The sequence below is a fragment of the Kogia breviceps genome, chromosome 14, assembly GCF_026419965.1.
Source record: "Kogia breviceps isolate mKogBre1 chromosome 14, mKogBre1 haplotype 1, whole genome shotgun sequence".
Classification (NCBI taxonomy): domain Eukaryota; kingdom Metazoa; phylum Chordata; class Mammalia; order Artiodactyla; family Physeteridae; genus Kogia; species Kogia breviceps.
The window spans coordinates 74690171-74712228 of NC_081323.1; the positions used below are offsets into that span (position 1 = coordinate 74690171).

General features: G+C 46.6%; 2 protein-coding genes and 1 long non-coding RNA gene across 6 annotated transcripts in view; 2 read left to right on the forward strand and 1 right to left on the reverse strand.

The window, feature by feature from the left end:
- Positions 1–169: 169 nt before the first annotated feature.
- Positions 170–1702, reverse strand: NUPR1 (nuclear protein 1, transcriptional regulator). The gene is made up of 3 exons (XM_059036737.2): positions 1339–1702; positions 807–956; positions 170–457 (listed from the first exon to the last, which is right to left on the reverse strand). Exons 1-2 carry the CDS (start codon positions 1448–1450, stop codon positions 820–822), a joined length of 249 nt encoding a protein of 82 aa, XP_058892720.1. The 5' UTR covers positions 1451–1702; the 3' UTR covers positions 170–457; positions 807–819.
- LOC136792583 (uncharacterized) lies at positions 830–6071 on the forward strand. The gene is made up of 3 exons (XR_010836558.1): positions 830–986; positions 3480–3755; positions 4834–6071. It is a non-coding gene; the product is annotated as an uncharacterized lncRNA (long non-coding RNA).
- A 4093-nt stretch (positions 6072–10164) lies between these two features.
- Positions 10165–22058, forward strand: part of SGF29 (SAGA complex associated factor 29) — a 28254-nt gene continuing 16360 nt past the window's right edge. For 2 of the 4 annotated variants that reach the window (XR_010836556.1, XM_059037139.2), the window contains exon 1: positions 10169–10372. The gene's annotated coding sequence lies outside the window, so the exon portion shown is untranslated. Of the gene's footprint in view, positions 10377–22058 lie in introns of all 4 variants that reach the window. The other 2 variants (XM_067013315.1, XR_010836557.1) reach the window with 2 other exon arrangements.

A 22058-nucleotide genomic window follows, 5' to 3' on the forward strand; every position in this document is an offset into this window, starting at 1 on the left:
AGCTCACCTCTACGCCCATACAAAATTAGAAACGCCCCTTCCCAGACACGCAACCAAAAACAAACACTCACCAAAATGCTCTCATGGTTCATGCAAATGCAGACACTTGCAGGCAGAAATGTGCACCCAAAAAGCCACACAAAGAGAGAGGACAAAAACACACACAGGCTGCAGCTGCTGTACTTTGTTTATTGTCGCTATCACCGTGGGGAGCTCCGGTTTCTTCGTTCTTTTTGAGGGGTACCTTCATGATTCTGCCTCTCTCTACTCTCTGCCTCTTGTTCCCCATCTTGTCCTTTTTCTGGGGCCGGGGCTGCTTCGTTGGTGGCCCCTCGGAAGCTTAGTCAGGTGGGCTAAGTCCTGGGGGCGGGGGCAAGCAGGCCTGGGTCCTGCCCCCAGGGGCTGATTCCTCGCAGATCTGTCTCCATCGCTGTGGGTGTCCGTGCTCTGACCTCATCTGGGGGAAGGAAAGCAGGCGGTGAAAGCACAGAGGCCTGGGTTCTAATTCTGCCTCTCCTGCTCACTTGCTCCGTGACTCCGGAGAAGGACCCTACCCTCTCTGGGCCTCACTTTCCCTCTTTGTAAACCAAATTTTGCTCCAGTTGGAAAGGGTCTGTTTCTCCCTTTGCCCTGGAAACTCACTAGGAAACGCAGAAGTCTCTCTCATTTTATTCTGTGTTGAGACAACAATTCTTGGATGCCTCCTCCCACCCAACCTCTCCCATTCAGGCCTGATCTTTCCTGGCAGCGAGACCTCTGCCGGTGCTGGGGGCGGGGGTGCCCCCCCCCACCCCCCGACGCCTTACCTCGAGTTCTGTCTCAGGGCCGTGCCCCTCGCTTCTTCCGCTCCGTGTTCCGGAGCTTGGTCACCAGCTTCCTCTCGTGCCCACCAGGGCTGTGACGGTTGGTATTGGCGGCGGCTTCTCTCTTGGTGCGACCTTTCCGGCCTCCCACTCCTGGGAACCGAGGGGAGAGTCGGTGGTGAGGTGAGCAGAGGTGTGAGAAGCAGGGGCTCCAGAGGGCAGGGGTGGAAAGAGCTCGGGTTAAAGTCGGGAGGCTGGGAGGCATCACCATGTAGCTTTAGGACAGTCATTGTCCCTGTTTCCCCATCTGTGGAATGAGGAGTGCATGTGGTCCCAGGGCTGAGTAGGACAGAGCTCACCGGATGAGGGGTTAGAAGGGGGTGACTTGAGGGGTCAAGGGAACAGGCTGGAGAAGGGTGATGTATGGGCAGGAGCCCAAGGAGGGATCCTAGTTTGGAGAGGGGGTGGTCAGGCCGTTCGTGAGGGTGGGCATTGGAGATGGAAGGACCAGGAAGGTGGCAGGGCCAGGCCTTACCCAGGTAAGAATGAGCCAGGCTGTAGAGGTCATACTCATCAAGGTTGGGGTCTTCATCCTCTGGGCCTGGGGGCTGCCTGGATGGGCTGGCTGCTCTCGGGAAGGTGGCCATAATGTCCGTCTGTCTCTGTCTCTCTCTCGTCTTCTAAAGCTTTGTTTGTGTCTGCTTTGCTGACACGTCCCAATTCACTGGCCCCAACTTATAAGGCCACGTCTCCTCCTCAGCCCACAGTCTGGCTCCAGCCCCTCAGGCCCTGTCTGATGCAATCTGGCCTTTTCCCAGAACCCAGCCCAGTAAACATCAGTCACAAGAGGGGAAAAGAGTCGGTCCTGTGAGTCCCAGCCCCCATTGCCCCCTCCCTCTCACTGGGGCTCGCCCAGCTGGGTATTTTTCCACTGAGGAGATCCCCGCCCCTCGGGGGTGGAGGGAGGTAAGAGGCAGGGTCTGGGCATAAACAGCCCTTGGGATCGAGGGCAGCAGGGAACTGAGGGCCTCACCTGGCTGACTCTTTCCTATCCATCTCCCGCCCTCTGCCACATGCCCCTCCTGGGCTGGGGGTCATGGCCACACAGCTGACCCTCACCCTCACGCACTTCTGGCTCAGATTCAGGGTGGTGGTGGCAGAACATGGAGTGAGGAATGAGCTGGGACAGGGTACAACACACTCTGTGTTATGTCATTGATTCTCACCCCGATCACACCCAACCCTCCTTTTTTATAAGCAACACCTTGGAACCCCCCCTTAACATCCTGAAATGGGGGTCCCTAGGTAATCTCCCACTCCTGAGAGGGAGGCTGGCAGAGTGGTTAAGCTGATTCTGGAGCCAGATGCCCTGTATTCAAACCCTTGATCCATTACGTTCTGTGTGACCCTGGACAAGTCACTTTACCTCTCTGTGCCTCAGTTTTCTCCTCTATAAACTGAGGATGATAATCATTGTATCTACCTCATAGATTTGGGGAGAGGATCAAATGAGATAATCCATGGCATGGCACCTGCCACAGTGCCTGCTACAGTGTAAGCTGCCTATATGAGTTGATCACATAGTTTCCAAACAATTCAATATAATGCCCTCCCTATAATGTAAAGGAGACCTAGAGGAAATTAATTTAAAATTAAATAATATGTATTTCAAACCATGGATATACTGAGGTAGAAGACATTGTGAAGTAAACAGATGTTTGTGCTAATTTAATAGGAATTAAAAGAAGGGGGTTGGATAAGAAACACGGAAAAGTGGAATTTTCCTCTTTTGCCTGAAGAATCTCACTGTGTGGGTCACTTGACCCAGAGAGGCCACACCCTGGGCTGCCCACTCATGCTTCAGCTGAGGCTTCAGCACCAGGGGCTGGGAAGGAAGCAGGCACAACATTCCACTTTTTTTTCTTTTTTTCTTTTTTTAACTCTGTGGTTTCCAGTGCAAGAGGACCTTCTCGGCCCAGGGCAGGTGTTAATGCCCTGCTCACATTCTCACTTTGCTGTGAGCCCATTGAAACACTGTTTCATCTCAATGTTACCTAAACTCCATTCTTCCCCGAATAATAACCCAGTAATAACCGGGTCTCATCCTCTGCAGAACAAGAAGCCTAATTTCGGCTTGCTCTTCTCCCTGGCCTGAGCCAGAATTAAATTGAGCTTCTGTTTTCCAGATTTGGGTGATTTGTGAGTTCTTTAACACCCAGGAAATGAAAGTGAACACGAGGACGCTTGAATAAAAACAGAGTGGGGATAATGATAACAGACCGGATGATAAGAGAAAGAGGAAAATAACCATAACTTAAACAAAAACAACAAACACACTGGAACTTCCCTGGTGGTCCAGTGAGTAAGACTCTGGGAAGTCAATGCCAGGGCCCTGGTTCGCCATCCCTGGTCAGGGAACTAGACCCCACATGCCGAAACTAAGAGTCTGCATGCTGCAACTAAGACCCAGTGCAGCCAGAAAGAAAAACAAAAAACAAAACCAAAAAACACAAACAGACCAAGGCAATTTAAGGTGGAGAAATTAGGAAATACAGAGTTCTTGCAAAGTAGTGGACTTTATCACTAAGTGTAGTAGCAAAATCATTCCCTCTAGCGTGACATGAGATGGGGTGGGGTCGGGTCATTGAAATAAGTTTTGTCTTTTTTTTTTAATAGCTTCGTGAATGTCTAGCAGGACAGTCAGACGTCGCACGGGATGTGGGACAATTCTGTGTACCACCGACTGTCCTGCTCCGACTGTCCTGCTCCGACCTGAGGTCATTGTGACTACAGAGAACGTGCCCACAAAGTCCCGAGCTACCTCTAGGGGACAGTGGTCTTTCGCTCATTTACTTCTGCCACCAGGACTCTGGGTTACCAGCTGCGAGATCCTGAGCCCACTTCTGAGCTGCAGTCTGCTCGTCTGTAAAGGGAGAACGGCAACAGCCCCTGGTATGTGAAAGGGCCTCCTCTAGACCCGGCCCGGGGTATACTGCTATTTCCCGCAGTCTTCAAAGAAGGAAAGCCGAGGCTCAGAGAGTGACTTGCTCAAGGTCACATGGCTGGTGAATGGTGAAGGATTCCTCCCCCGGTCTACCTGACCCTAGTTCCGGGGCTTGTTCTAAGTCAGCACAGCTGACCAAACACCGGCAAAGGTTTGACAGCTGTGTGTATGGAGGCATCTGTCAGGGTTTCCTCCTTCCTCCCTTCCTCCCAGTCAGTGCTTGCTTGGGACCAGGCCAGGTACTCAAGATGCACAGAACTCCACACTGTGCTCTCTGGAAGCTCTGGGGGAGGTGGGTCTTCAGCAAGATCAATGCACATTCCTATCCAGAACCATGCATCCCCTCAGTACATTACCCTTTCATTTTACTTTCTCCATGGCATTTAGTTGTTACTAATCAAAAATCTTTTTTATTTCTTTACTTCTCCATGATTTGTCCCCACTAGAATACAATCACTGGTTTAGTTTAGTTAGCAGTTACAGGAGTAGGCTCTGGGACTTCCCTGGTGGTGCAGTGGCTAAGATTCCACACTCCCAGTGCGGGGGGCTGGGGTTCAATCCCTGGTCAGGGAACTAAGATCCCACAAATGGCAACTAGAGAGCCTGTGCCACAACAAAGACCCAGCGCAGCTAAAGTAAATAAATAAATTAAATTAAATAATAAAAAAATAAAGGAGTAGGCCCTGCAGCGGGACTGCCTGGGTCCAAACTTTGGTTCTACCAATTGTATGCCTTTAGACAAGTTATTTAGCCTCTCTGTGCCTCGGTTTCCTCATTTGTAAAATGAGATTAATAGTTGTACCTACCTAGGAGGATTGTTGTGAGGATTAAGGGACCAATTTTTATAAAGACTTAGCACGGTACCTAGATCATAGTAAGCGTTAAATAATGTTAGCTATCATTATCATTATTCATGATAGCAGGAATCTTGTCTATCTTATCCCTGATGCCTGGCACACAGTCAGCGCTCAATAAATGACTAGTTGAATACACAGAGCTATGCTGAGATCAATATTGGTTTTTCAGCTTCCAGATGCTCTGTTCTGAAGAGACAGAGAGGCCCAATCCTAGTCCCACAGAGGACTGTGAAGACATGCGACTGTCCTTCATGGAGCCAGGAAAGAAGGTCTCTCTGGCCTTGATCGTGCACGTGCTGGAAGAATGAAGTCTAGACCCTGGGGAGAGGGGCAGCCAGAGGGAGGGTGCCCGAGAGAGAAGGGACTTTGGGGAACCCATCAGCTGGACCTATAGGACCCAAAAGACGACTCAGTGGGAAAAGTCAGGAGGTGTGTTTTCCATCCCCTTGCCTCCAGGTGTGGTTAGGCCATTAACCATAGGCCAGCCACAAGGAAGTTTATTTTCTTTCTGCTTATGACTATACCTTCGTGACATTCCAGGAGTTTGCCAAGCATGCCTATTACAACCCAGTATGATCAGCCTGCAGTAAACACAGGGGGCTGGGGGAGCTCTCCAGGGGGCGCCTAAACCAGCAGGGCATGGCGTGGGGCAGGTGGAGGGGGTTGTGAGAGGATCAGGGCGGACTTCCTGGAGGCAGTGAAGCTTGAACAAGAACCACTGTGAGAAAGACAGCAAGACAGGCCCAACTCCAGGGGTTAAACCATCCAAGTCGGGAAATCCTGGATAGCCTGAGGGATGTGCAGAAGTCTTTGGCTCAAAGGATCAGGAGCGTCCCTTGAAGGCAGGATATGTCATCAAGGTGAGTTGGTGACATCACTGTATACCAAGGGGACTCAAGAAGCTTCAATGAGGTGAAACAAGATACATCTGCATGACCTTATAGTCCCAAGTCCAGAGAAACCCTCAAGCTTGGCTGCTGTGCTTGGAATTATTCTTGACTGTGTGATAACATCACCTTGAGTATAAATGGATGCAATATTGATAAGAATGTTAAATGCACATACCCCCTGAGAAGTCTCCTATAGAAATGCTCCCAGGTCTTCCCTGGTGGCGCAGTGGTTAAGAATCTGCCTGCCAACACAGGGGACACGGGTTCGAGCCCTGGTCCGGGAAGATCCCACATGCCGCGCAGCAACTAAGCCTGCGAGCCACAACTACTGAGCCCACGTGCTGCAGCTACTGAAGCCCGTGCTCCTAGAGCCCGTGCTCTGCAACAAGAGAAGCTACCGCAACGAGAAGCCCGTGCACCACAACGAAGAGTAGCCCCCGCTCGCCACAGCCAGAGAAAGCCCGCGCGCAGCAAAAAAGACCCAACGCAGCCAAAGTAAATAAATAAATTTATTTTTAAAAAGAAAGAAAAGAAATGTTCCCAGCCTTGTTTGTAGAGTGAAAAACAGGAAACAACTTAAGTGTCCATCTGTATGCAACTGATCAACACACTTCTGTGAATTCTGTAGCCATTAAAAAAAATAAGCTATATCTCTAGCCCCGATGAGAAAGTTGTCCATAAATCATTGTTAAATGAAAAAAGTAGTCTACAGAACATCATGTATACTATAATCCAAAATTTTGCATTACATTTATTGAAATAATAGAGATAATGAGTAATACATTATCTCTACATCAGCATAATACAGGTGTGACACATTTCTCCTGGTAACTAAGGAAGATACACAACCAGATAAAACAAGAGTAGAAGACTTTAGAATAAGAAATTCTATTACTGGAAGTCTCCTTAGAGATCAGCAACCCAACCCCATTTAACAGATGAGGAAGTAAGGACCAGAGAGGCTGACATTCTCCACTCTACATATGTTAGGGCATTAACCATATGCCAGGCACTTGCTTGGTGCTGGGACATAAAAGCAGAACATGGTACCCACACCCAACTAGCTCATAGACAGGCTAGTGTCCAACATGGTACCATGCAGTGTAATAAGTAATGTGAGAAAAGCACATTCAAACTGCAAGGTGCACCTAATCGAGACTTGTGCATAACTCCCAGAGAAGGTCATGTGTTAGCTGTACTGGAAAGGAGGAGCAGAAGTCAGATAGACCGGGAGATCGTGGAACAGTGTCCCAGGAAAGTCAAAGCGGGGAAAGTGTAGTGCATTTAGTTAACCAAAGGAGTTGGAGTACAAGGGAGTTTTAGTTCTTGATTTAGGAGACAACAGTCTCCTGTCTCCCAGTTCAGTGCTATTTTTTTTAAGTACTACCTGTCTCTCTAAGTCTATTGACAAATATATGATGATTCAGCACATCTGTCAATTTTCTCATATAGAGAAAATAAAACACACATAGCTCACGCTTACCCAGGTGTAGACATTAAGATTTTCCAAACCCTGTTGCTGAAAATGTCTTTTTATTTTATTTTAAAATTTATTTTATTGAGGTATAGTTGATTTACAATGTTGTGTCAGTTTCTGGTATACGACAAAGTGATTCAGTTATTTATATACATATATTCGTTTTCATATTCTTTTCCATTATGGTTTATTACAGGATACTGAATATAGTTCCCTGTGCTATACAGTAGGACCTTGTTGTTTATCCATCTTATATATAATAATCTGCATCTGCTAATCCCAAACTCCCAATCCATCACCCCCACCGCCCTTGGCAATCACAAGTCTGTCTCTATGTCTGTAAGTCTGTTTCTGTCTCTGTTTTGTAGATAAGTTAATTTGGGTCATTTTTTAAAAAAATATTTATTTATTTAAAAAAATTTTTGCCTACGTCTCTTAGTTGTGCCATGCAGGTTATTTGTTGTAGCATGTGGGCTCTTTGTTGTGACACACAGGCTTCTGTCTAGTTGTGGTGTGCTAGTTGGTTTTCTGTCTCTAGTTGAGGCGCACGGGCTTAGTTGCCCCGAGGCATGTGGGATCTTAGTTCCCCGACCAGGGATCGAACCCACGTCCCCTTCATTGGAAGGCGGATTCTTTTTTTTTTTTTTTACGGTACGCGGGCCTCTCACTGCTGTGGCCTCTCCCGTTGCAGAGCACAGGCTCCGGACGCGCAGGCTCAGCGGCCATGGCTCACGGGCCCAGCCGCTCCGCGGCATGTGGGATCCTCCCGGACCGGGGCACGAACCCGTATCCCCTGCATCGGCAGGCGGACTCTCAACCACTGCGCCACCAGGGAAGCCCTAAGCTAAAATTTTTATATCAATCAGGTCGTGCCATAGAGCTCTTAAATGTGGAAGGGACGATAAGGGGTCACTTTGTCAGTGGCGGGAGGGGGCAATGAGAGCAGCCTGACACTCTAGTGCAGTCAATAAAGGGGTCACTGTCTGCAAAATGACCTAAATCATCTACTTTCTTTTTAAAATTTATTTTTGGCTGCGTTGGGTCTTCGTTGCTGTGCGCGGGCTTTCTCTAGTTGTGGTGAGTGGGGGCTCTCCTTCGTTGTGGTGCACGGGCTTTTCATTGCGGTGGCTTCTCTTGTTATGGAGCATGGGCTCTAGGCACGCGGGCTTCAGTAGTTGCAGCAGGTGGGCTCAGTAGTTGCAGTGCGTGGGCTCTAGGGCACACATGCTCAGCAGTTGGGGCACACGGGCTTAATTGCTCTGTGGCATGTGGGATATTCCCGGACCAGGGCTCGAACCTGTGTCCCCTGCATTGGCAGGTGGATTCTTAACCACTGCTCCACCAGGGAATTCCGAAAGGAAATTTTTAAGAGTCAATTTATTTCATCCCTTTCCTCCATTGGGTTCCATGCATACTATGCCACCTTCTGGTCATGATATGGTTTTTTTGTCTGTGTCAAGGAAAACCACCATTAAATGTGAATACAGTAGTTACAATATCTCCCACCTGCCTGCCACGTGAAGTCAGGTTGAAGAGAGAGCTTTTTGTTTTGCTTAAGTGGGTGATGGGTGAGCATGAATAGGGACAAGCTGAGAGATTGGAGGCTGGCTTTACATAGAAGGTGCCTGAAGCAACCATGTAAAAAGCCAATCCTGAATGGGGAGAAACCAAAGAGCAGAGAAGGATGTGAGCATGGCCCTCAGCAATGGAACTCTGTGTCAAGGGAGGAATTTGTAAAGGGATTCTTAGGAAAGTATGGTATGTAACTCTCTCCACATGCCCTCAAGAGACCGTCAGCGAAGGTTGCTGTGACTTTTCAAGGCTCTTTGGAAAAGCATTTCAGATGTGTTGCTCTGAAGTGATGAGACTTACGGTAGATGAAGAAGGCCCAGATTTCTTTGCCATGCTGTAGCTTTCTCACAGGAAGGAACTATGCTGCCCAGACAAAGGGAGTGTTCTGGTGAGTTCCACAGTTCTAACTTTCTCCTATGTGACAGTACCTGATACGTAGTAAGTGCCCAACAAATGTGAGCTGTTATTATTTTTATACTGCAGACACTTAGTGATGGATTGAATATGGGCTGGGAGGGAAAACGTGATATCAAGCGTAACTCGCAGCTACCGGCTTGGGCCATTGTTGCCAAGTGCAAGGTAAGAAAATGAAAACTGAGGACAGATGATTCTTTTGAGAAATCTGGATGTGGAGGGGAAGACAGAGCTACCTCTTACAATATGGGCAACACTCTAAAACACTTTAAAAATTAATCAAGTGATACATTTTAAGTGATACATGTTTATTGTAGGAAATTAAAGTCAGACAAACAAAAAGCTGTGAGGGCCAAATCTCCCCTGAGGAGAATCTGAAGTTTGTATTTGACATTCAGGAGAAATAGCTTCTGAGACTCCTACAAACACGAAAATGTGAAATCCTTGCTAGCATAAGCCTCATAAAATGCAGGATATAAAGCTGAGACTGGGTAGATGGTCATGCCATTTATTGAGAGACCACAGAAAGAAAAGCAAGCTTGCAGGAAGAAAATGATGCATTAAGTTCTGGGCTGAAACAGTTTGTGTTGATGTCTGAGATTCTTCTAATGAATAAAAAAATATTGAAAGTCTATTATATACCAGGCACTATGCTAGGTAGCTGGAATACATAGGTGACTAAGACAGATGATCCTGACTTTATTGAGCTGGCAAGTGTATCAAATAATCGAAAAAATATATAATTATAAACTTTGGTAGGGGTTATGTAAGAAATTACAAGATGCTAGGATGTAGACCATTGTAGTTAAATACTTGCTCACCCAACTGTAGTACATTCCTGGGAAGATTCCCTAAAAGCATGGTTTCTGGGTCTACAGATCTGCTTGTTTCTATTTGTTTTTAAAGAATTTAAAAATAAACTTTATTTTTTGGAGCAGTTTTAGGTTTCCAGCAAAATTGAGGCAGAAAGTACAGAGAATTCTCATATGCCCACTGCTCCCACTTCAGTCAACAATCTGCTCGTTTAAAAAAAGTATTATTGTTTTATAGAGGCATTTATACACAAGGACCCTATAAGGTTCATTTGAGTCGGGAAGAGTGTGTAAAGTGAAAACTACATTTCCCAAAGGGCAGCGCGGCATGTCACAGAGGAAGACTGCGCACGCGTAGAGGGGTCCTCCGCGCTGCCACCAAGCTCTTAAAAGGCAAAAAGCGTGTGTGGTTTTCGCCCTGCCGCGAATCTTCGAACGCAAGCGCGTTGTTATCCGCAGACTTTGAAAAGCATTCGAGGGACCGCGCGCCTGCTCCCGCCGTCGCAGTTTCCAGCGCGACGTGCTTTTTCCACCCGTGGCTCGGTAGGTGGGTATGGGTCGCGGTCTGGGACACCCCCCCGCCTTCGCCCACCCCACCCGGAGAATAGCGGGAGCGGAGGGCTGAGGATCCCCATTCCCGGGCCTTGCTGAGGCGGCTCTTGAGGGGCGGTGCGCACGCGCCCTGGGCTGGGAGAGGCGGGGCGTGGGGAGGGAGGGAGGGCTGGCGCAGACCTTCCGTAAGGTCTGCGCTTGCGCCCGCCAGCCCTGCGAGGGTGGGAAGCAGCCGCACGTGGAGCTTGGCGTGGTGGCCGGGAGAGGTGGGGTACCCAGCCCAGGTGCGAGAAGACGAGGCCAGAGGATGGGCCCCGAACCTTGGCAGCTTCTGTTATTTGCTCAAGATGTGCCCATCTTAACTACATAACCTCATTCTTCCTTCACATTCCTCCCAGTGGCTCATCTCTCTGCCCCTGTTTGCAGCCAAAATTTCAACCTGTATTCACCGTCACCTTTTCTCCTCCAAACCCACTCCATACAGGCCTTGGCCCCCACCCCTCCACTGAAATAGCGCCTTGTCAAAGCCACCAATCATCTCTAGGTCTCCAAATTCAGTGTTAAGTTAGTTCAGAGACCCCTAGCAGTATTTGATGCAGTTAGTCGCTGCCTTTAATGGAAACGCGTTTTTTGTTTGCCTTGTGGAACATTCTCGTCTTTAGCTTCAGCTCTCTCTGACTTCTCTGCTGATTCTTGATCGTCTTCCTTACTTTCAATGGTTGTACTGCCCCAAAGCATCATCCTAGATCTCTGCTCAGTGTTCATTTCCTGGGCTTTAAATATAAATACCGTCTACTGTGCTTAACTCTCAAATTTCTGTCTTCAAGTCATTGCTCTTCCTGAAATTTTGAGTTTTACCTTAGGCCTTGCTCAGTTTTCTCTTTCTTCCAGTTGCTTAGGCCAAGCACCTTGAGTTTTTGTAGGTGTCTTTTGCTTCCTCTCTCTCCTCCTCCATCAGTCAGCACATATTTACCCTTGAGGCTTTGAAGTTTCACTCCTGGGTGTCCAGTTGTAGGTATGTTTTGTATTTGGTCAGTCCTTTCTGCCTGAGAATTTCTGTTTTCATTTTTGGCATTCTCTGTCATGATTTATTCAGATTTAGCCATTTATGTATTCTGATCCATCCCTTTTAGAGTGTTTATTTCATCTACAATTAAATATACCAAACTGTTTAATATCTGTGTTCCTTTCTGGACTGTAAGTTTCCTAAGATGGAGGCAGGGACTGTTTGTCTCATTCAGTCCTGTATACCCCTCATGCCTGGCACAGAGTAGGTGCTTGATAAATGTTAATGAATGAATTTACAAAGGGAAAGTACCTTTTCTCCATAGGTGGTAAGTAGACAATCCCTCTTAAGAGGATATTGGTTACAACTAATTTGTTTTGTGCAGTCAGGGAGGAGAAGATATTGAACAGCCCAGCTTCAGAATTCTTGCAGTGTTTCTCAGAGGTTTCCAGGATTCAGTTCAGTTCTGCAGTCTATTTTGAGGACTTGGTAGGTGCCAGGCCCCGTGCTAGTTGCTGGGAATCTGAAGATAAATAAAATTGCATCCCTCTCTTCTAAGAGGCGTGGCAGGAGAGACAAGTGAAACAATTAGTCTCTGGGTATATGTGTGACAGGTGCCAGAACGGAAGTTGGTGTACCGTGTTTTGGAGGTTTCTGGAAGTTTTGGTTGCCCTTGGCATCAGGGCGGATGAGAGGGGCCAGGGACAGCCAGATCTCCCTGCCAGTTGTTTCTGGCTATAAGCAGCTTTGTCCTTCTATCCTAGTATGCCATACAAATATTGTGTTCTCTGAGTGCCATGGGGTGAAAAAGGTTGGCAAATACTGCTGTAAAAGTGTTAATTTTGCTGCCATTTGATTTGGACCCTGAAAAACGAGTAAATTTGAGAGATCCAGAGGGGAAGAATCAAAGGTATTTCAGGCAGGCATAACAGAAGCATAAAAGTCTGTGCTTGTTTGAGGCGGGGGCCCTGGGATTTTTCGGCGTGGATATTGTAGGTCAGTTGAGAGGTGCCCTCCAGGATCTGAAGCAATGCCTTGGAAGTGTTTGGCGAACCGGAGTGTCCATTTTATAAATACCTGGCCCACCACGAGGCACCCTTTTCTCAGGGTAGGTCCAATGAGAGTCCATAGTTTTAGAGACCAGTTTTCTGGAGGTAGAAGCAGGGATGTTAAAGTCCTTTTTTTCTGATTTCTAAATTTATATACAAAGATTCTTACAAAGGTTTTAAAAATGAATCTCACTTGGAATTTTGATGAGTCATCTGCCTTGGAAAAAATACCCAATTGATGTCACTTCAGGATTTGTGGTCACTGTATCTGTGGAGAGGAAGGTAGAATGGTGAACACTGAACCAGTGCGAGTTGGATGTTGATACTAAGTTGTTTGAGCCCTGAAGTCTTGGGTTGCAGAGTAAGACAAATCTGAATTTGAATCCCACCTTTGCCACTTATTATTTGTGTTTTCTTGGTAAAGACATTTATTTCTCTAAGACTCAAGTTTCCTCAGTACTATGAACAGTACTTTGCAGGATTGTTAAATAGGATAATCCATGCAAGTGCTTAGCACAGGGTAGGTAATCAGGAAGAGCTGTCATTGTTACCTTTATTTTCCTACCTCTTTTTTTTTTCAGATGGCACAATGAATCACTGTCTTACTGGTGATACTTTCAGTGTAATCATAATAACCTAACAGTTGATTGGCAGTTTACAGTAGACAAATTGCTTCTACTTCCATGATCCCTTTTGCTATTGAATATGCTGAAGTTGTGACAAAACTTAGAATTGGGAGGAAGAGCATAGATTTTATAGTTTGCAGTCTTGCAGTCCCAGCTCAACTACCTGTATTTTCTGAGTTACCAGCATAACTTAACCTGTCTGAACTTCAGTTTCCCCAGCTGTAAAGAAGGTGGGCTTGTAGCATTGATGTAGGTTTAAAGGAGAATCACCTGTGTAAGCTTCAGTACAGAAGCATGGTAGGTACTGGACAGGGGGTAAGTGGAAATCATGGTCTTAATTTTTTTTAAAAAACTACTTGATTAACGTAGCTTCTTACTGATGGTGGCTAAATAGAGGGTATGGGATCTGAGTGTAGAGTCTTAAATTCTTTGCTTCCCTTTGACTCATAACAAAGCTTTTTTTTTTTTTCCCTGTACGCGGACCTCTCACTGTCGTGGCCTCTCCCATTGCGGAGCACAGGCTCCGGACACTCAGGCTCAGCGGCCATGGCTCACAGGCCCAGCCTCTCCGTGGCATGTGGGATCTTCCCGGACCAGGGTATCCCCTGCATCGGCAGGCGGACTCTCAACCACTGCGCCACGAGGGAAGCCCACAAAGCTTTTATTGTCTTGAGTCCTGTGGGATTCTTTTTAGAGTGGTTTAAGTATAGGATGTTTGCATTTGTTTGTATGAGTCCTTGCCTGCTAGTAGAGGGTCAGAGAACAGTTTTAAGCTGGGTGTTTAGCAGCTGATATGTGCTTTCCACCTGAAGCCTTTGTCCCCAAGAATTACCTCTTTTTAGTCAAACTTCCCAGTTGCAGGTGACAAAAAGGTAACCAAACTAGTCTAAGCAGAAAAGGAGTATCTATTGACTGTATCTGGAGTTCTGGGTGTGTCAGCTTCAGGCATGGCTGTATCCAGAAGCCTAAATTATGTCACCAGTATTTTCTGTCTTCTCAGCTCTGCTTTCATCCATGTTGATTTCTCCCTCAGGCAGGTAAAAGCCTCCATCAGTTCCGGGCTTCCATGCTACTCTTTTTTTTTTTTTTTTTTTTGTGGTATGCGGGCCTCTCACCATTGTGGCCTTTCCCGTTGCGGGGCACAGGCTCCGGACGCGCAGGCTCAGCGGCCATGGCTCACGGGCCCAGCCGCTCCGCGGCATGTGGGATCTTCCCAGACCGGGGCACGAACCCATGTTCCCTGCATCGGCAGGCGGATTCTCAACCACTGTGCCACCAGGGAAGTCCCCTTAAAAACATCTTTATTGGAGTATAATTGCTTTTTTTTTTTTAACATCTTTATTGGAGTATGATTGCTTTACAATGTGTGTTAGTTTCTACTGTATAACAAAGTGAATCAGCTGTATGTGTACATATATCCCCATATCTCCTTCCTCTTGCAGCTCCCTCCCACCCTCCCTATCCCACCCCTCTAGGTGGTCACAAAGCACCGAGCTGATCTACCTGTGCTATGAAGCTGCTTCCTACTAGCTAGCTCTCTATTTTACATTTGATAGTGTATATATGTCCATGCCACTCTCTCACTTCGTCCCAGCTTCCCCTTCTGCCTCCCCATGTCCTCAAGTCCATTCTCTACATCTGCGTCTTTATTCCTGTCCTGCCCCTAGGTTCTTTAGAACCATTTTTTTTTAGATTCCATATATATGTGTTAGCATACGGTGTTTGTTTTTCTGTTTCTGACTTCACTCTGTATGACAGGCTCTAGGTCCATCCACCTCACTACAAATAACTCAATTTCGTTTCTTTTTATGTCTGGGTAACCATTATATATATGTGCCACATCTTCTTTATCCATTCATCTGTCAATGGACACTTAGGTTGCTTCCATGTCCTGGCTATTGTAAATAGAGCTGCAATGAACATTGTGGTACATGACTCTTTTTGAATTATGGTTTTTCTCAGGGTTTATGCCCAGTAGTGGGATTGCTGGGTCATATTCCATGCTACTCTTAACCAACAGAAAGAGGTTATCTTTTTGCAGATAGCTCTAGCAAAAGGTCTGAAATTGATTTTGGCCAGATTTGGGTCACATATCTCTTCCAGAACCAGTCATGGTGGTCAGGGAGAATATAATATTTTCATGGGCCCAAGTGGTATACCCAGCCTTGGAGCCAAGGTGAGGGGCGGTTTCCCAAAGGGAAATTAAGAGTGCTATTACCAGACCTAAATATTTACTTAAGAAAAATGAATATATGTCTTTAAAAAGAATCACATATGACTGCTCATAGCAGTTTTATTCATAATGACCAAAAGTGGAAATAGATGCTATTCAGAGAGAACAGGTTAAACAAACCAGTTTGTTCACACAATAGGTGCAACTCAGCAATAGAAAGAAACAAACTCCTGATACACACAGCAACACAGATGAATCTCAAAACACATTAAGTGAAAGAATCCAGACACTAAAGAATATGGATGGCATGATTATGTTTCTATGAAATTCTGGAATAGGCATAACTAGTCTGTAGTGGAAAATATCAGAACAGTGGTTCCCCTTGTGGGTAGAAATAGAAAGTGTGGCCATCTAAGTGGAAAAAAGAGGGTTCTAGGACCCAGAAGGTTTAGGGTACTGGGCCTTGCTTCAAAATTCATAAGAATTCTGAAACTTATAGGAGTTGCGTAACCTCTTCTTGGTTTGAGACTAATGCTGAGATCAGCCTGGACCCTTGGACTCAGATAATGGGCAGCTTGGGCTGAACATTCAGTTTCCTCCCAGCTGGGAGCTGCCTGAACTTTCAGTTAGATGTGGTCCTGAGTCTGCATTCCGGCTTTGCACCACCAGCCTTAGTGTCCTCAGAGTGGAGAGCCACAGAAACCTTGGCCTCTACTGAGAATGTGTTTTCTGGGGAAATTCAAGTCCACAGCTGACTGGATCCAGAGATAGCAGTAGTTTATTGGAAAATCATAAAATGAGTTGGTTTTCCCAGGCAGGGCACACCCAGTAGGCAAAGCTTAAGCAGGAGAGGGCCCTTAAATGGTGGGGGCAGTGATTGCTTCCCCAGGCTTGGGATACATCAGCATTTTCTGTTCCTTGTGCCTTTGACTGCTTTGCTCAACTTAACACAGTCCCTGTCTTTTTTCCCGGCAGTCCCCTGACCCACATCTACAGATAAGGAGGAGGCAGCTCGTATCTACTAAGTGCACGCTCTGTGCCAGGCACTGTCTATCACCTTACTTGTGTGGTTAGTCCTCAAGTGGGTGCTCTGGCTTTTATAGAGACTCAGAAAGGTTAGAGAACTTTCTCAGGGTGAGAACTTTATAGCTGTTCTGTCCCCATTTCTCTCCTTGGAACACTCCTAAAATATGCCTGTCAGTTCATTACCCTGATGGCTGTATTGCAGGCAATCACGAGGGGAAACAACCAACACACTTACAACCATTCTGTACCTAGGCAGCCATTCTGTTTTTCACTTTCAGTGCAGTATTCAATAAATTACACGAGGGGACTTCCCCGGCGGTCCAGCAGTTAAGACTCCATGCTTCCAATGCAGGGGATGTGGGTTCAATCCCTGGTTGGAGAACTAAGATTCCCACACGCCATGCAGTGTGGCAAAAAAAAAAAAAAAAAAAACTAAATTAAAAATTTAAAAAAATTTTTAAATAAATAAATTACATGAGATAGTCACTTTATTGTAAATAGACCTTGGGTTAGACGGTTTTGCCCAACTGTAGGGTAATACTGTAAGTGTTCTGAGCACATCTAAAGTAGGCGAAGCTAAGCTACGATGTTCAGTAGGTTAGGTGTATCAAGTGCACTCTCAACTTAGGATATTTCCAACTTATAGTGGGTTGATCGGAACGTAACTCCATGGTAAGTCAAGGAAGATCTGTATATTACATATACAGAAGGTATCATACAAAATGAAAATCATTGTAGGTTGCTGGGATTTGCTTTAAGATATTCTTTGATGTTGACTTTTTTTTTTTTTCACCTAAATTAGGCAAAAATGGAAATAGAGGTGTGACCAGAGTACTTTGGAGAGCCAGGGGAGTTTCTGACTGCCTCACTGGTTAAGGAGTACCCCAGAGAAGAGAGGGCACTGGAGTAGGAAGAACTCGCTGCCATTTGTCAGTCAAGTCCCAGGGGAGGGGCATCATGGTAGTGGAAACAGCCTGATGATCCTTTCAGAGAGCTCAATACCGACTGCTTCCAGAGAGAGCAGTAGTTCATTGTATGATAAAATCATAAAATGAGGTTCTCCTAGGCAGGGCACTACCCAGTGGGCAAAGTGAGCCTCCAGAGTCCTGGCACTCATCTCATTACTTCAGAATTACTGGGTTGGTCACAAAGTTCGTTAGCGTTTTTCCATAAGATCTTTTTGGCCAACCCAGTACTTCACACTGAACAGAAGTGAGGTGAGAAGAGAGCATTTTAAAAGTCACAAGTCAGTGTTTTTATGTGAGGACATCCTGACAGGTCTCTTGTCAAAAACAGGGCCCTCCTTTCCCACCTCTGCCTTCTGATTGCAGGATTAGGCCCTGCCTGGCTTGGTATTTGACCTACTCCTTCCCCTCCAGACCAAGTGGGTCAACTTTTTCACTTTGGTTGGCTGTAAGTTTCAACGTCAATTTCATTGTCTGTCTCTGCATCTACTAATTGCAAAAGGTTTTATGAGATAACATACTTTTTCTTCTTGTATATACATGGGATCTCTGGAGAAGTACCCAAAAAACAACAGGGGTTGCCTCAAGGGGTGGGAGATTTCATTGTGTTTCTTTTAATCGTTTGAATTTTTTTTTACTGTGTGCATATATTATCTAGTTGTTAAAGGTTTTTTTTGTTTTGTTTTGTTTTTACCCTTAAGGGGAACAGACTGTGTCTAACCACAGTGAGACAAAGAGACAGATGATAGTGCAGTAATGTGATGAGAGCCTAAACTAAGGCAGTGACAGGTTTGATGGAAGAGAAGGGTCTGGATTTAAGAGAAATTTCGGAGGCAAAATCAATAGAATTTGAATGGGGATTGATCAAGGGCATGGGGTTTGGAGATGAACAAGGAGAAGACCCCAGGATTTCCAGCTTGGGAAGCTGGCTGGACAGTGCTGGGCACCGCTCACCCACGTCTGGAAGGCAGAGCCGTGCAGGGCAGGAAGTGTGAGGTGTCTGAGGCATCGTGGTTGGGGCGTTCAGGCGGCAGCGGCAGGTCTGAGCTGGGGGCCTTGGCGAGAAGTCAGGGCTGATGATGCTGATGTGGAAGTTTCAGAATATGGGTGCTTGAAGCTGGTGACAGTGCTCAGGGAGTGCTTAGAGAATGAGAAGAGGAGCCAGGGTGACCTTCCACTGAGGTGGAGGAGGAGGGCAACAGAAAAATAGGGGAGACTGGAGGCCTGGAAAGCCAGAGGACAGAGCTTTGAGGAGCAGCGTGTGGTCAGGTATTCAGTGCAGCAGAAAGTTCCAGGAGCTGGCCGGAGATCATAGGCCCTGAGGGAGAGCCGGACTGCAGTGGTTTAAGATTAAATGGGAGTAGAAGTGAGGATGGTGGGTACCGTGCCAGCCCTGTGCTAGGTACGGAGGATAAAGTGATTCCCGCTGTCAGAGACTGGACACGCTAGGGGAGGGGACAAATACACACACACAGAATTGTAATATGATTTGATGGGCACAGTGGTAGAGAAATGCACAGGGTATAATGGGGACACACAGAAAGGTAACTTCACCCAGCTGAGGAGACTGGGGCTTTCTATGATTAGAGGAGGGGGTGACTTGGTAGTAATCCAGGTCTTAGAGAACAGTTAAATCAGGCAGAGGATTAGGGGTAATCTGCCTGCAGGAAGAACACCCCAGATAGAGGGAACAGCACAAACATAGGGTATAGGCATAAGAAGTTACATGGCACCTCGTCAAAAGTGGAGCAGTTCAGTATTAACTGGAATATAAAACGTGAGGCAGACAGGGCTGAGAGATGTTGGAGTTGGGGAGACATGAGGATGGAAACCTCTTTGTGGAGACCTTGTGTCCTGTATTAAGGGCTTGACTTCTCCTGGCGGGGGACGTGAGAGGGGGTTGAAAGTTTGTGGTAGAGAAATGATATGGTCACACTTGTCTTTTAGATGGATAGTCCTGGAGCTCTGCAGAGGCTGGATTTGAGGGAGACGAGAAGTCAGGGAGGAAGCCCAGCTAGGAGGCTGCTGTATAAGTTACGGTGAGATCGACCTGATACAGCCTGAACCAACGAGTGAAGGACTAAAAAGGAGTGGATGGAGTCCTGAAATACTGGGGCAGTAAATCAGCCAGAGTGGTGATTGGTTGGACATGAGGATTGAGGGAGAAAGGGGAGTTGAAAATAAGTCAGGTTCCAGCATAGGTGGCTGAATGGGTTAGGAGGAGCGTGCTACCACGTAGGGGTTTGGGGGTGGGGTGAGTAGGGAGGGGATGAGCTTGCTTTTGGACATACTGATTTTTTAACAGTTTTACTGAGATATAATTCACCTATCATACAACTCACCCATTGAAAATGTATAATTTATTGCATTTTTAAAAGTATATTCAGACTTGTGCAACCATTATCATCTAATTTTAGAATATTTTCTGGGTACATTGATTTAACAAAATATTTTTTATTATGGAACATTTCTAACATACAGAAGTAGAATCACGTAAGGAGTGTCTGTGCTGGGCAGAGTGATTTGGGGTCTCCTCTGGTGGAGATGTCCAGCCAACAGGAATAGTTGTTACGGGAATTTCAAAATGGACCTAACTTCGGGGAGGGCGGTCAGGGCAGGAGAGAGGTGGTGTGTGAAGGAGTAAAAATATGAAGTTCCTGTCGATTTCCCAACACTACTTACCAGTGGGGTTATTGGTGAAAGGGGGTTGTTGATGACAGCAGAGATGACCGTTCTTGCCTGAGGAGCTTCCAGGCTGGTTGGGGAAGAAAAGATCTACCTACATCCACTGGCTGGAAAGCCAGTTTATAGGTCTAGGTAGGTTCCAGGAAAAGTCAAGAGAAAAGTTAGGCTTATTTAGGGATGGTCAGACAAGACCAGTTTTTTTTTTGTTGGTTTTTTTTTTTTTTTTTTTTGTGCTACGCGGGCATCTCACTGTCGTGGCCTCTCCCGTTGCGGAGCACAGGCTCCGGACGCGCAGGCTCAGCGGCCATGGCTCACGGGCCCAGCCGCTCCGCGGCATGTGAGACCTTCCCAGACCGGGGCACGAACCCGTGTCCCCTGCATCGGCAGGCGGATTCTCAACCACTGCGCCACCAGGGAAGCCCCCAGACAAGAGCAGTTTTGATCTGGTTGTTGAAAAAAGTGTAATGTTTGTATCCTTGGCAGAGAGGGAGAGGGTGTAGATGGCACACCCTTTCGGCCTCTTTGGGGAGGGGAGGGTGGAATGGGACCGGACATCTGTGTTTGAGTGCGTGTAGATAAGACAGACCAGAAGAAATGTCAGCAAATAATGACAGATGACACTGGATATGTCTCAGGGCTGGATCCCACCCCTCACCCTCCGCCCTCTTCAGATGCAGCCCCATTCCCTCGTCCTTGGACTTGTTCTCAGTGTGCTCCCGCCCCTCAGCCAACATGCTCACATTTCCTCCACCTGTAAATCCTCCTCCTCTGCTTGGCCTGCCTTTCAAGCCTCCACCCCTGTCTCTGTGTCACAGCCCTGCTAGCAGGAAATTGTTAGCTTTATTTGCTACCACACCCCTCCTGCATGGTGGTGGGTCTGAGGGCAGGAGCAAAGATATTGAGGAGGGAGAAGGTTTGAAGTGTCAGAATTCTCAGAGAAGGTAACTGATTTACCTGGCAGCAGAGTGGGAGTGCTTGCTCTCAATGCTTGTATAAAGTAAAACCCACTGTCCGGTTGAGGGGGCTTCCCCCAGTTCTATATATTTTTTTAAATTTACTTTTATTTATTTTTGGCTACTTTAGGTCTTCATTGATGCATGCGGGCTCTTCTCTAGTTGCAGCGAGTGGGGGCTACTCTTCATTGTGGTGCGCCGGCTTATTGCTGTGCCTTTTCTTGTTGTGAAGCACGGGCTCTAGGCGCGTGGGCTTCAGTAGTTGCGGCACGCGGGCTCAGTAGTTGTGGCTCTCGGGCTCTAGAGCGCAGGCTCAGTAGTTGTGGCGCACGGGCTTAGTTGCTCTGTGGCATGTGGGATCTTCCCGGACCAGAGCTCGGACCCGTGTCCCCTGCATTGGCAGGCAGATTCTTAACCACGGCGCCACCACGGAAACCCCATTCCCCTGTTTTAATATGCCCCGGTGTAGGCATGTAAAAGGCAGGTGGTTCTGACCAGGATTCTGCTTTATGTGGCAGGAGAGAACAAACCTTTTCCGTGCTGATCCGTTCCTTCCAGGGATTTCCCACTGGACTCTTCTTTGGTCCACAACTTCACCTTGGTTGTGCTTCAGGGGGGCTCTTTCCCCCCTTCCTCTTTGCTCACTCAGCAGATCATCCCTCGTGTCATCAATTCCCAAGACTTTAGCAACGACCTTCATGCTGATCATTCTCAAATTTATCCACTTTGAATCTCTTAAACTCTAGATCCCTGATTTTGTGTGGTTCTAATTAATGCAACCAGACTTTTTTTTCTTAAGGGACATGTTCTTCTCTATATTAGAATGCATTATATAAAGCTTGTGGTGGTAAAAATAGTGTTGCACGCGTGAGGAAAAAGAGATATGTCACAATCAGTCAAATGAAAATAAATTGGACTTCATAAAAATTAAAAACATGTGCTTCAAAGCACACAATTCAGTAATCATTTTTTAAAAAACCAATTAAAAATGGCAAAGGGCAATTCTCCAGAGAAGATACACAAAGGCCAGTAAACACATGAAGAGATGTTCAACATCATTAGCCATCAAGGAAATGCAAATCAAAACCACTGGTTACCATTTCACACCCACTAGGATGGCTATAATAAACAAGACAGACAATATCACATGTTGGTGCATATGCAGAGATATTGGAACCTTCATACGTTGCTGAT

Bases quoted from the DNA above. Each gene is read 5' to 3' on its own strand.
- NUPR1 (XM_059036737.2), bottom strand. From the start codon at position 1,450: ATGGCCACCTTCCCGAGAGCAGCCAGCCCATCCAGGCAGCCCCCAGGC. The intron at 957-1,338 runs GTAAGGCCTGGC...CTCGGTTCCCAG, and splicing joins CCTGGCTCATTCTTACCTGG to GAGTGGGAGGCCGGAAAGGT.